The 13,563-nt window shown below is 48.4% G+C and overlaps 1 protein-coding gene across 1 annotated transcript in view; it reads left to right on the plus strand.

Moving 5' to 3' along the window:
- ASTN2 (astrotactin 2) overlaps positions 1-13,563 on the plus strand; it is a 350,711-nt gene that overhangs the window by 67,091 nt on the left and 270,057 nt on the right. Inside the window, exon 4 of the mRNA XM_085320071.1 lies at positions 8,256-8,405. Within this exon, the coding sequence (XP_085176197.1) occupies positions 8,256-8,405 (150 nt within the window). The remainder of the gene's footprint in view (positions 1-8,255; positions 8,406-13,563) is intronic.

Genomic DNA, 13,563 nt, shown 5'->3' on the forward strand with positions numbered 1-13,563 from the left:
GCCTGGAACTGAGGGTGGTGGAGAATGAGGCAAARCAGTCATCTCATGAATATGTGAAGGAGGAAAATACATTTGTTCAGCTTACTTCAAAGGAGACATCTCAAATGGAACTTCCCTTCCTGTATTTCTTCTTCTTCTACCCTCCCCCTTTAATTTACAATTAAAATCAATTTTTTATGCATGAAGGTTTATTTTTAAAGAGAGACCTATTAATATATATAATGACCTATTAATATATATTAACTTCTATCTTAAAGAAATGTATACATTTTCTATTTTAAAGCCCCCTCCCCTCCAAAAAAAAAAGGGGCTGAGAGAGAGAAGGAAGCAGCGGAGATGGAATACAAGCAAATTTTCAAAATGCTTCTCGGTTCCTATAGCCCTATTTGGATGAATCTGARAATCCCTCTATGTAAGAGAGTTTCTCTGAGGCAGAGTGATTCTCCCTAGCTTGGTGTTCGCAGGCTGGGGCTGGGGGGCCAGGACATAGCTGAGGAGGGGGCCAGGGCCAGCTCAGGCAAAGCATGCTGTGCCATGGTTACCATTTTCCTTGGTGGCTTCATCTAAGGATGGCATGGAGAAGATTACATTGCAGAAGGCACTTGATCCCTTGCCTTCAGCTCTGATATATGAGTATGTTTGATTATTTGTGCTTAGTTTTGATGATTTTTTTAAAAAAATATATRTTTGTCCTGAGTTGGTTGCGTAATGCACCAGCAATGTCCAAGGGTTGTTTGGACTTGGTATTTGTGGTATATGAGATGGAGTGATTGGGAACAGGTGCCTGATGGGGACAGAGGCTCTCTTGCTYAAGGTCAGAGGTGGTAGAAGTGTTTGCTAAAAGAAAGGGATGGAATGGTAAAGTTCTCAATGTTGCTCATGTCTTTGCTATATTCACTGTGATTTGTGGCAAGATATTTCTATCCAGACGTATTTTCTTCCCAATACGTGTGAAACGGTAGTACAAATATTTTCCACCTTTGTCACGTAGGCATTGGTATAATTACTTAATTTTATGCTAGTAAAGCTCTTTGCTTTCTACAACTTAGTACCTTTAGATTGGCACTGTTGAAAATCAGTCCACATCCCAGTTTCAGAACAAACACTGTTGCTTATTTCATGCTTCAAAAAACAACAAACACCCATTATTTAGAGCTGGTGAGAAAACAGAGTTTCCACCATGTGGAAAACTTCCAACATTGTGAAATTTATGCTCATTCCAAATAGGGTAGAAAAGTCAATATCTTGAAATACTTTCTAGAGTAGAAATTTCCAAAATATTGATTCAGAAATATCAAAATGACCTTATTGAAACTCAGGAGTTTGATTCACGTAAAGCAATTAAAAYGTATTAAGCTTAAACTATGCTACGCATACTTGGTGTGCATGTACGTTTACATAGTGCATTATGGATGTAATGATGCATTAGACCTTTACAGCCAGCATCAGTGATTCGCAGGAGAGTACCTTTGCCTAGAAAAAGATTATTTGAAAAATATTGAAAGCAATCAGTACGAGTGAGGGAAAAGGTCTTAGAGGAGAGTTASTGTCTGAAACAAGGGGGCAGTGTGGTACGCGTGGCCACAGCTGCCATCATAAATGCATGAAAATGTCAAAGTAAAATAGGAAGGAAAAACCGTAACAACCTAATTGCATCCCARCTTTTCTATTTAATCCTTAATTGAGTTTGACGTGTTCTTGTGAAACATTTTGATTTCAGTGAAACAGTGTATTCAGTCAAGCAGCTCTTGAGTTTCTCTGCTAGTTACTCTGTGCCATCTTCTCTCCAAAACTCCGGGACCATTTAAACCATTGATAATTTTGAGGAGTCAGCAATTTGGGCTCTGATACTTAGAAATCAAGGACAGTGATGTGAAAATCAAGTGCTTAAAAAAAGGCATTTTCAGATACATAAATATATATATTTTATATATATATATATAATATATATATATATATATAAAAAATAAAATATATATTTTTTATTTGGTATCTACTGTGAGAAGATCGAATACAAGCTGGTATTGTCTTTCCAGCTTTTTCCGTACAGTTAAGAGAACATAAATGTTGCTTAAGAAAGACGAGGACTTCCATGGCTCCAGGGACTGCGACTTTAAGCCAAATACCAAAGAACAAGAGTTGTTGGCTTTGTAGACCTTAAGTCTCACGGCTCTATTTTAATACACTACCAAAAGTGAGATGTGGGCCCATCCCCTCTCACAACCACTCAGTGGAAGTGCAAGGCMCTGTGCCTGGTTTAGAGAAGCTGTCTGCTCTTCTCCTGCCCTGGCTAGGTTTGATGCAGCATCTAATGAGGCTGTTAGGTGCTTACTGACTATGGGGGCTCTGCTAGTGCAGGAGCGTTGGCTTAGACTGAGGGCACTTCTCCAGAGTGCAGTAGGGCTGGTCTGTTGGGGTACTCTRAGGCAGCATCCAAAGACACTAAAATATCTCAGCAGAGTTGTGAGGGTTTGTTTCCAGGCCATATGGGATACTTGCAGGACCACTTGCCCAATGCCTGCTTCCTAGCTGGAAAAGAGTCGCATGTTTAAAGTGACTTTGCATTTCCTTGTCCCTTGCTCTGCACCATTGAAAGTGAGGATCRGGGAGGTACTGGTCTTCTCTTTCCCCAAGACAAAACTTAAAGCCAACCTGTTACTCTGGAAGAAGTTATTTTTTCCCTCATGTAAGTGGCRGGACGTTGTGTCCTCCTCACCTGGTGAGCAGATTCAGTCTGAGCAGCTGGGGCTATGGCAGAGCAGGGAGGGAAGAATCCTACTTCTCCCTCTGGGATGAGCAGTGGACAAGGGTTGGCTTTGGCCCACGGAGGAGCACGGCTGCAGCTATGGGACATAGCATCTCTCAGACACTTGGTCAGGATAAGCCCAGGAAACACCTCTTGGCTGTGGTGGAAATCCCRTGAAAGATGAAACAGGTGCTTCTGCTTTTCATCATAGTTGCAATGTGTTTTTACCCAGACATCACTCATCACTGTTGATGACTTGTTTTTTTAATTTTAATCCAAACAACATATTTTCCCAGTGCCAGCAAAAAAGAAGAAAGGCTATTGGTATGAATTGTTTTGTGGGAGACATGCAAACGAAAAACGGAGCCGTAAGGAGAGCAAAACAACTTTCAAAATAGAGTATGAGGGTGGACAGGAGGGAGGTGTAGGATGAGAACATGCAATGTACTCTACAAAGGTACTTTTACCTTCAGAAGTGTATTAAAATCACTAAAGTAGATGGAAGTAGCTTTTGTGGAGACCGAATAGCCTGGTGTTGCCTCTAGTTTAACTTGTTTTTACGGGGGTCTTATGCTGTCAAACCTCCTTAATAGGAAGTGATGAGATTTCCAYGGATATGTTGAGACACTAGTGATGTGCCAAACCTTTGGGTGGATCTCACCACCTCGGCTGTGCTTTTAAAAGCTCTTCAAAGCAGTGACGAAGATATGAGCTAAATAGTCCTGGTGAATTTATCTCCTTTACCTTGGAAACAGGGGATAGGAGAGAGTTTGGCAGACTTTGCTCAGAGAGAGGGCAGTTGTATCACGCCTAAAAGCATGTCTCATTTGGCCAACGCTGACAATTGTAAGAAGAAACCAGTGACTAAGCGCTGGTGATAGCACTGCTGAGCTGTTTGCGAGAGGAGGGCAGCGTGTGAAAGCAGGGCTGCGGGGGTCAGCGCGGGAGCCTATGTTTAGCGTTGGCATCCCACGCAGGTTTCGCAGGGCAGAGCTGAAGTATTTGTTTGATTGAAGCCTCGTGCCACCCTGCTCCAGAACATGTTCCCGTCCTTCCCCGAGCAATTAAAACCTCACGGGGTGATGCAAGTGCTGCCCCACAGCACGTGTGCGTCTAGTCAGCCTCCAACCAGCCTCACCAGCAGGACATGTGCAGCCTCTGCCGCATGTGTGTTAACTCGTGATTGCTGTGTGGTTGTGTATCTCTGCAACAGACTGATGGCCTCTGTGGATAGAGCACTAGCAACCAGAGTGGGTGGTTTATTTATTTATTTATTTATTTATTTATTTTTGTCTCTAGCTATAAAGGCTCAGATTGTTGTCTATGGACTTTCCTGGGTGAGAAAGCCAAGGTGGTGGAGTTTATGGTGGACATCTGCTGTGTAGATACAATGGCCATCTTCAGGCTCAGTAGAGACCTACTACTCTGCTAATGCTATGCCTCCTTCCTTGCCATGCGTTGGTATCTTCTTCCTTCCTTCTGATAGAGTTGGCAGTGGGTGAGGCTCCCTCCTTTAGTCCTTGACCTCAGTGATCATTCAGATTAAATCCARCTACCGTTGGTTTGGCAATGAGGGTTTTTTCCTGCTGTTGCCATACTGCCCAGGTCAAAATCCATCTGCTCAGCAAGGGATTTCCCCGCGTTGCTCCCAAGTAAGGAGCACAGAGAGGCCAAGGAGGTGCCAACGCACGCACGAGATGCACAGCAATGAGGCACGCTGGGAATGCTGGGTTTTACTCAACCTCTAGGAAACAGGGAGAAATATTTGTAACATTGCAAATAGCCAACAAGTGCTGGGACYGTCTCCCCACAAAGATGATGCTTCCCTTCACCCCGCTTTTGGCGTTCGCGCCAATGACAAACAGTCAAGCAGATGCTTCTGGATTGATGTGCTGAGTATGGTGACCAGATGGGGTACGATCACAACGTCGCTGATTATTCCTGTCAGCCGAGCAAGGAACATGACAGAGCTGCGACCTCTCTACATTTCCCAGCTAGCTGAAAACTCRTCCCCCTCCTCCTCCTCTCATCACACTCTTGTTCTGGCCTCCTTTCAGTAAATAAGCTTTAGCCAGGCAGTTCTTAAGATCCCTGCTCTACTTGCACATGTTATATATTGCAGAGCCCCGAGGTTCAAATAAATTSCCATCTGTTCGCAGGGAGGCCCTGCTACGCTAATCTCTTGTCCCCGTGCAGCTGCCGAAGGAGGGGAGAGAGTCGGGAGTGACTGAGGTGCCGCAGAAAAGCGGCAGGGCCGGCCTCCTGGGCGAAGGAGCTGCGCCCGTGTGCTTCTCGGGGGTGCTGGTGGGGCGGCCTCCTCTCCACCCTGTGTCCGGGAAAGGGCTTTCTCCATCGAACACCCTGTGCTGGGGCTGTAGGGCTCTGTTGAGRAGAGCACTTGCAGGGGGGAAGGGGCTGAACCGTAGCTGGTGCCAGTGGGTGATGTCGCAGCGTCGTTTCTGGATGCCTCAGTGGAGTGCTGCAAGATTGGCTTTGGCACATCTTGTCAGGAGTGACGCAGGAGATGGGACTAGATGCTCCCCTGAGGCCTTTCCTACACTTGATTTCCCCTGTGATGTTGCCTGATGGGATATCCGATGCCGCAGTATCCTGCAGTGCCTGCCGTAAATCCAGAGCCTGGGAGCTCTCATGCCAAGTGGGCTTGGAGGATTCTGCCCGTGATTTATGGTGCTTGGGGGACCCTGGTGCTGAATAACGGAGACATAATGTAGCTGGTCCCCTTAGGCCAAGCTCTCGGACTTTCCTGAAGTGGTTCCCCCTTCCGCTGCTTGTGCCAGCTCTGAATTTGCTCCTCGTCTCTCCATTGCCCAGTGGGGCTCTGCTGAACTGATGTATTTGGCCAAACCCTCTCCTGAGCCCTGCTCATTCGCTTGCGGAGATGGGGAACAGAACTGATCTGCACTTCTCCCGCGCTGCCCCTTGCAGTGGCCCCAGTAGATTTTAGATGCCTCATCTACAGTRTTCAGGTGTGGAAGAGCACCCAGCGAGGGTCTAAAGCCTGGACCGGGAAACCCAGGGGCTCCTAGGGAACCCATGTGGGCAGATCCGTTGAGAGCGCGGGTGGTCCTGAGCAGGGCCGGATTTGGGCACAGCACCTTGCTTGCAGYGGGTGTCCCATGCTGTCGGCGAGCGGCTAGGTCCTTTCCATCCGTCTGTCCCTGGGAGGTGTCAGCTTGGAGGCGCTTGCTTCACGCTAGCAGTGCACTTGTGTCCCTGGGTGGCAGCTCCTGCAGGTCAACCCATCCTGGAGATGGACCTGTCTGTGCCGATAAGCCTGCCCTGGAATGGGAGCGCTTTCGAGATGCGTGTTTGGGAGTTTGGGTGCATTACTTCTGGCACTGGTGAAACCCCAGCAGCCTGACGGTGTTGGGGCCATGCAGAGCCCCAGCAGCGTGCTCGCCCAGTGCGAAGTCACTCTGCTAGCAGCGGCAGGGCACAGCGCCTCTGACTGCATCGCTGCCCGCTGCTGTTGCTGCTCTGCTCCCTGGCTTTTTCCTCTCCTTCCTCCTTCACTCACTGGCGTTTTGTTTGGGGAAGCAGCTCCACGGCAGTGCTGCTGCGCGAGGGGTCTCGCGATGCGGGCTGTTCCTTCTGCAAGGGTTTCTCCTCGCACCCCTCCCTTCTGCGTGGGCAATTTTTGGAGCCTTCTCCTTCTCCACTGACGACTCCTCATTTAAGTTGCATCCTTGTCTGGAGTTACAAATGCCTCGTCCTGCACAGCCGCCKTTCTTACTAAAATGAACTCTGCCGCATGCTGCTAAGGAAATTGGAGTCTGTGGGCTGGGACRGTTATGCATCCCGAACTCACCAGGTGCCCACATATCTCCAACTAAAATACATATCTAATGTATCTCTGGGCCTAGGAGATGCAGCGGGTGAATGCATTAGCCCTTAAATCCTGGAGAGCTGAGGAGCTCTGGCTAAGGCGCTGACTTGAAGGAGCTTAGGCAGTTCGCTTCCCTAGGTGACATTTGTACGCAGCACGAAGCTGCTGCAGAGTTCAGCCGATTTAAGCCTGACTGGCAGCCTTTGCCTAGGAGAGGGTCAGGGCCCCATTGCCAGCGGCTCCTGCTGCAGCACGGGCAGATGAGCTGAGCCGCGCAGAGGAGGGCAGGGAAGGGTGATGCGCAGAGCTGCTCCAAGAGAGAGTGGAGCAGCGTTTCTGCTGGTGGCAGGTGAGTGGCACGCTGCAGAGGCGCCGACAGCCCGGCTCCGGCTCCCAGGAAGGTGTCGATGCTGTCAGGAGGGACAGTCCCCYACAAGCCAAAGAGGAGAAAGCAGCACTGCAGCAAGCAGAAGCAAAAGGAGCYGGGGAGGGTGWGCGCAGCCCGTGGGATTGCTCAGCSTCTGCCAGGGGTAGCAGGGAAAGCTCTGCAGAGAGGTCGAGAGGACAAGGAGGCCCTTTGTCTGATGGGATGTGGGATGCTTTCAGGGCTGGTGATTCTTGCCAACTCCAAATGAGCTCAGACACTGGGGGGAGGCAGGAGGAGCTTCATGAGCTGATCAGACTTCATGACTCTTAATATGGAGACAGAAACAGAGGTTATGTTCTGCTAATGAGTTTATTTGAGGAGCTGACAGAGGTCAGACTGTTTGCTTCCACCTGGGAGACCTGTGTGGCCTTCAGAAGGTCCACTACAAACCTTTTGGTCCTGTTTTCATCTTTCTTATTTGCTAATGTTTTCATTATTTCCATTAACTGCTTGTAGTGCAGGGCTGGGTAGGTGGATGTCTGAGAGCAGGGAGAGGAGTTGCTTAAATATTGAGCWGTGTCATCTGCTGAGCGGCACTGAAGAAAGCTGTTTTCTGAGCTAGGGGTGCTGTCACTCTGCGTGTAAGTGAATGCCTTTGGAAGGCATAGTGAGAGGATCAGAAGGGACTTCCTTATTCAGCTGGATGTGTTAAAACATACCCAGAGCAGCTATTCAGGTTGTTCACCTAGCTTAAAACGATGAGCCTTGCATACCCTTATTCGGCTCCAGAATTACTTGTCATGGAGGACACATTCACCTGAAAGGCTGCCAAGCCGCAGGTTTGACTGCAAACTCCCAAAGCAGAGTTAAACACAGTCCTAAGCCAGCACAGTCCCATTTGGGCTTCCTGTGGCTAGTGATAGCGTTCCTGTATGTGTTCCTGTATGTTTTGAACTCTGCAGTCTAACTTCTAATAARGCCACGGTGCTTCCGATTGCCCCTGCATTCGCATACAGGAATAGGCAAGGAATAATTGCAAGTGTTGGAAAGTGATGTGAAAAATGTGATTTCCCTAAACTCACAATTTACTGAATTCTGTTMCTCTTAGAATTAGCAAGTGTTGGCTGAATCCCCTGAGGTGGCTTCTTACAGCAGTCCAGATCGGCAGAGCTTTATCTCATGCCCTTGACTCTGGATCGTGCTGTTCTTTGCAAGCGTGACAGTGGCTAGGAAGGGTGGTGGGTACACGATTGCCCAAACRTCTTTTAACTGCAGTCCCTTTACCGGTGTTGCAGCTCCCGAGGTGACGCAGGAGACGGTGGAGTCCCTCATGCAGAAGTTCAAGGAGAGCTTCCGCACCAACACACCCATTGAGATCGGGCAGCTCCAGCCCGCGCTGCGCAGCACGTCGGTGGGGAGACGGAAACGCCGGAGCCGACCCCGAGGTAGGCTTCCATCTGCCATGGTTGCTGCCTGCTCCTCTGGTGCTGTGGATTTGATYACACCTAGAGGAGTGAGTCTGGTGGGGGCTAAGGCAGGATCTCCTCGCCCTAATCACTAAGTGCTCTGCTGAGGACCTCTACCTACTTGCCTATGCAGAGGGGGACCACAGACCTTCTCTGTAACAGGGTGAGAGGGGAAAATCCAATATCATCCAGTGGTCTGGGTGAGGTGGTTGGGAGTAGTGTCACCTCCTSTCCTCCTCAGAATTTGTCCAGCCCTGATGCAAGTCTGTGATCCCTGCGCCTCTGGCTGCCCCAGCTAACCTGATTTCATGGGAATGAAATGCAATTTCTATGCAAGCTTTTGTTCCAGGGGAACAGGTGAATTTTGCTTTGGCTGTAACTCACATTTCTGAGGCCTCCCTTCATTGTGTTTTGCCARTGCTTAGTTTGGGCATTTTTTTATTTAGAGGCCACAGGCGAGGTACGAGCAGCAATCTGTGGCTCCAAAGACTGCACATGCAGAAGTGCCTCGGGGGCTGTTCGGTTTTATTTGTAGCCCTGCTAGCTATTGCAGACCCTCTGGAAGAAAAGGAGGAGGTTGGTTGCAATAGCCCTGTGAGACGGATTTGGTCCCTAGGTTGCTTTTGAAGAGGAGAAGAGGAGAAAAAGCTGCCACTGTTGCTGCTAGGAAAAAAAAAAAAAAAAACTGCTAGGAAAAAAAAAAAAAAGAGAGAGAGAGAGAAAGTAGTTGTGAATTAAGCGATGAGAGCAGAGGCTGTGCTTAGAGTTTGGGTCCAGATTTTCGGTTGGGCTATGGCTGGGGAGGAGGAGGTGCGTTGGGGTCGCACTTCGGCAGAGGTGGAAGGGCTCTTCGGCCGTGGCAGGCTCAGCGTTGGTCTGCTTAGCGCACTGCAGGTCTTGTGGCAGCACTGGGAAGCCAGGGAGGAAATAGTTTCCTCTCTGTTTACTGTTGGTTTTGTTTTTCATTTATTTATGAGTCTGAAATGTGATCTTTTATTCTGGATATATTTTCCTGCAATACAGGCCTGGAGAGGGCTTTTTTATTATAGCTCTGCCCATAAATTATTCACTTAGTGTGAAAAAAATGTTCTGACTCTTTTAACTGGTTTAAATTATTTGGTTTGTTTTGTAGTGGTTATTCAAATACACATATCTGGATTTCAGCACGAGCAGGGGAGTGCTTTGGGGTCTGCAGTGACTATCTGGTGAAGTTTCCTGCTCCATGTATGGCTTTGTTTTTTTATTTTGTTTGTTTTTTTGTTGTTTTTGTTTCCATTTTGTTTTGGACCACCTGAAGGCGAGAGGCTTCCTGGTCGCTAACAGAGCAAGCCGGTTAAGCCTCGCAGCTGAGCCTGGGAGGAGGCTCGATACCCTCCTGCCAGCAGAGACTCCCGCTGCCCCGGGCGGGAGCGTGGCACCAAGCCCCACAGCCWGCCAGCCTCCTTGTCACCTGCTCGCCCCCAGGCGACATCCCTGAAACCCCCTCTCTGTCAGACGTTCTCACCTCGGGCTGCATCCCCTGCCTCTCCCGATCTTTGCACCGCTTCGGAGTCATCCGTGCAGCTGCAGAGCAGCCCTGTTACCTCCTCCGGGCAGTGGCCTTCTCYTGGGGCTGACCCCTTTGGAGAGGTGGTGGCTGTGGTCTGGGAGCGCTGCTGTGAATCACATAGTGTGATTTCAACGAGTGCCAGGGCAAGAGATCCCTTTGTTGCCCTCCAGTGAGCTTTCTGCCCAGGCTTATGTTTTCTGAACATGAGCATTGGAGATCAGATCATGCCAGCTTCTCTGCCTGAGATGTGGAGGCAACAGGGGCATAACTCCCAGCCTGGATTTACCCATCCCAAGTCTGGGATCGGTGGTGGTAGGCAGATGCTTTCTTGCCAGCAGGTGAGAAGAAGAAATATAGGCTTTGCCAGCCCCGTTCTYGGTGTCTAATGGATTGTATTTTCCCTGGGTCTCTCTTCCTCCCTGAAACTCTTAACAGTCATAATTGCAAATGCTCTCAGACACAGTGGGGACCTTTGTGTGGCTTTAAGTGTTAATGGTATGATATACGCCATGAATGTCAAGCAGGGACTGGACTTTTGAGTGTCTCCATTTCTGAGAGTCCTCACTTGAGGACTAGAAAAAAAATTTAAAAAAGTCTCCCGTGTCAGAAATCACTGAGCAGCTCTGAAAATCAAGCCAACTCTAGCGTCTCCAATAAAGAGCTCCCTATGGCCCTATCCCTTTCTCTTTTTCTCATAATTTATATTTCTGTTCATTTGTGAAAATCTTGGCTGGGTGCTGCTGCTGAATCAGGAATGTCTTTTCCATGCATTTCTCTGCTGCTCTCCCGTTTTGGAAGTTTTGTTTTTATGGCCTGTGTTTAATTGTCCCTCTGGCGTGCGAGCGATTGGAACGCTATTGAACATTAAGGTTAAATGATGATATCACAACTTACTATGTTTGCATTTTACATCCAATTGCAAACACAAACCCTTCGCCTCATTAATCCTTTGCAATCCATTTTTTTTTCTCCCCCTAAATGAAATTGTCCGTTTGGGATGCATTTGTTTTCCCTTAACAGCCACATGACAGTTCCTCTGATGGAGTTTGCATCCAGCTTTGTTACTGGGTAGTGACAAGTTGGCCTGACGGATGCATGTGTGTAATTATTTTCTCGCGGTTCGATTTAATTAATGCTTAACCTCATCAGAGTCCTACAGCTGGAGTGCTCTCTCTGCAGGAACTAGTAACAGCAAAAGAATTTCCTGCTTTGCAGAAAGACTCCAAAAGGATTCTGTGAGTGCCTTGCATAAAGAAAAAAAAAGGGAAAAAACAAACCAAAACAAACAACCCAACAGCCCAACCCAACAAAAACAAATCTCAAGTAAGCTCTACCTTGCTTCCCTTCCCCGCACTAAGTGCATTTAAACTGCTGCCTATTGCTTGTCATTAAATCTGATTCTGCACTAAGTGTTTCTAACAGCTCCAGGAAAGGTCATATTTTGCCGAGAAGATCTACTTAAAAAAAAAAAAAAACTCTCCATTTACACAACCATATAACTTTATTTTGTGTAATGCCTTTTTCATACAAACTTTCTCCCCAAACACTTTTATCGAGTGAAGCACATTTAGAGTTTATAAATAATACAAGGAGAGAGAAGATAATATGAGTCTAGGTGCAGGAAGGATGAGGTAGAAGGAGAATATCTCTGCTGAGGTTTGAAAATAGATGGAGGCTAGCAGAGCACAAGAGCTGCAGGCAAAGGGTCCACGTTTCACGGGGACACTGCTGAGAGCCCTTCTCCCTCCAAGGGAGCCTGGCCTGGACAGCTGGTCCCCACACTGGGCGACGGGATGCCTGTCTCGGGCAGGTCGTTTGACTTCTCTCTTTCATTTRATTCATGAAGCAGTTGATCTTCTCCTTGGCTTGCGAAATTGTCCAAGGTCCACRGGTTAAAATGTTTTGCTGGGAGGACTTGGTGTTGGTGGCTGCGTAGGGCTCACGTGGATGTAATGTCCTGAGGAAGTGGCAGAGCTGGCAGTGGGCAGATGGCTTGGGGGACTGGAAGAATTATCATCACTGAACTCTACAGAGAATTTTATTTTTGTCTTCCTACAAGAAACCCTCATAAATACCATTCAAAAGGTTTTGGAGGGGAGAAGATTAAAAAGATCAGCAGGGAAAGTTTGACTACTCCAACCCCTACTCTTGCTGCAGTGCAGCCTCTGGACCTCTTGGGGCTCACCTTCTGCATTGCTGCTGGGAACAGCGGTGCTGCTCCATGCTAATTCCCTTGCTATTGCTTTTCCAGCTCTGTCCCTTTCTCCATGAGATGCGTCCGTGTGCTCATACCCGACAGCCGCTAGCTCGGGATGCCCCAGAGCCTACAACAAGTCGTGCCAGGTGCCCATCGCTCTGCTTGGCTCTCCTGTTTGCCAAAATGCAGCCTGCTGTGGGCCAGAACCCAGCCACCTCTACCAGCATCTCTGCCCAGCTGCRCCAGAGCAGGATTTAAGCCAGGAGCCGAGACTGTTGAGTTCGGCTGAAAACACGGGGGGGAGGTGAAGGCTGGCACGGAGGGATGGAGGGTGCTGTTTAGCATTAGGATCTGCACGGCACCTCAAAAGCAGAGGGTGCCGTGGTTGGGGTCCAGGGCTGGGACCTGGGCTGTGGGGAGGTCACTGTGTTCAGAGAGGGGTGTCTGGTGCCCTCTCCTGGGGCAGACGATTAAAAACATCCTGGCTGCTGGGAAAGGCTGTCAGCCTGCCTTTTTTTTTTTTTTTTGAAAACCATCTCAAATTACAAGATCAAAGCAAAGCTTGCGAAGGTAGCCGGGACCTTCTGTCCTCTGAGCRCAAAGCTGTTAGGCGAAGGAGAGCCAGCGCTGAAATACGGTGTTTATCACAGCTGCCAGAGGTAAATAAAAAGGTTAAATGAGTGCCTTTCCCTTTTAAAATGAGTAAGTGATTAATAGATCATTCTGCCTGAGACATGATTTACTGTTGATCAGGGAAACGTCTTAATGCATCTTGGAGGTCTCTGCTGTGCCGTAATTTACCCAAAGTTACTGCGGAGCAAGGCAGGAGGGGGGCTCGAGCCCCCGGGGAGGAGGGGACGGAGAGCTGCAGCTTGGCCCCCCACTGTCCGTGGCCCGTTCCCAGGCTCCCGCTCCGCCGCAGTGGAGGCGGAGGGCCGCAGAGGGGCCGCGGCTCGCTCCTCCTCGCAGCGTCCCCCGCTTCCCGGTCCAGTTTCTTGGGTATAGGCAGAAGAAGAAAAAGGAAGATCAATGACAAGGAAGAATTTTAATCAACTGGAAAGACTTCTTTTGTGCATGCTGCTGAAATCAAAAAACTAGAACAGAATGTTTCGTTTTTCTGAAAAGGCTTTTTTAGCCTTTTTTTAGGGGTTGACTGGATAGATTTCAACAGAAAGTACTTATGCCCCTCCCTCCAAAAAGATTGTTTCTAATTTATTTTCTTCTAGCCAAGTTTGGTAGGTGAGTTTTCAGTTAACTGGTGTGCTTTTGGGGGTAAATTAATTAAATGGAAGATTTCCACTTAGCTAATTATATGGTTCTGTGTCGCCCCTGCCAGTCTTTAATGCAGAGACTTCCCTGCAATGCGGGGAGTGTGTGTGGGGGGAAACTGC

This window comes from Rhea americana, unplaced genomic scaffold (assembly GCF_003343005.1).
Source record: "Rhea americana isolate MKP2758 unplaced genomic scaffold, rheAme1 scaffold_61, whole genome shotgun sequence".
Classification (NCBI taxonomy): Eukaryota; Metazoa; Chordata; class Aves; order Rheiformes; family Rheidae; genus Rhea; species Rhea americana.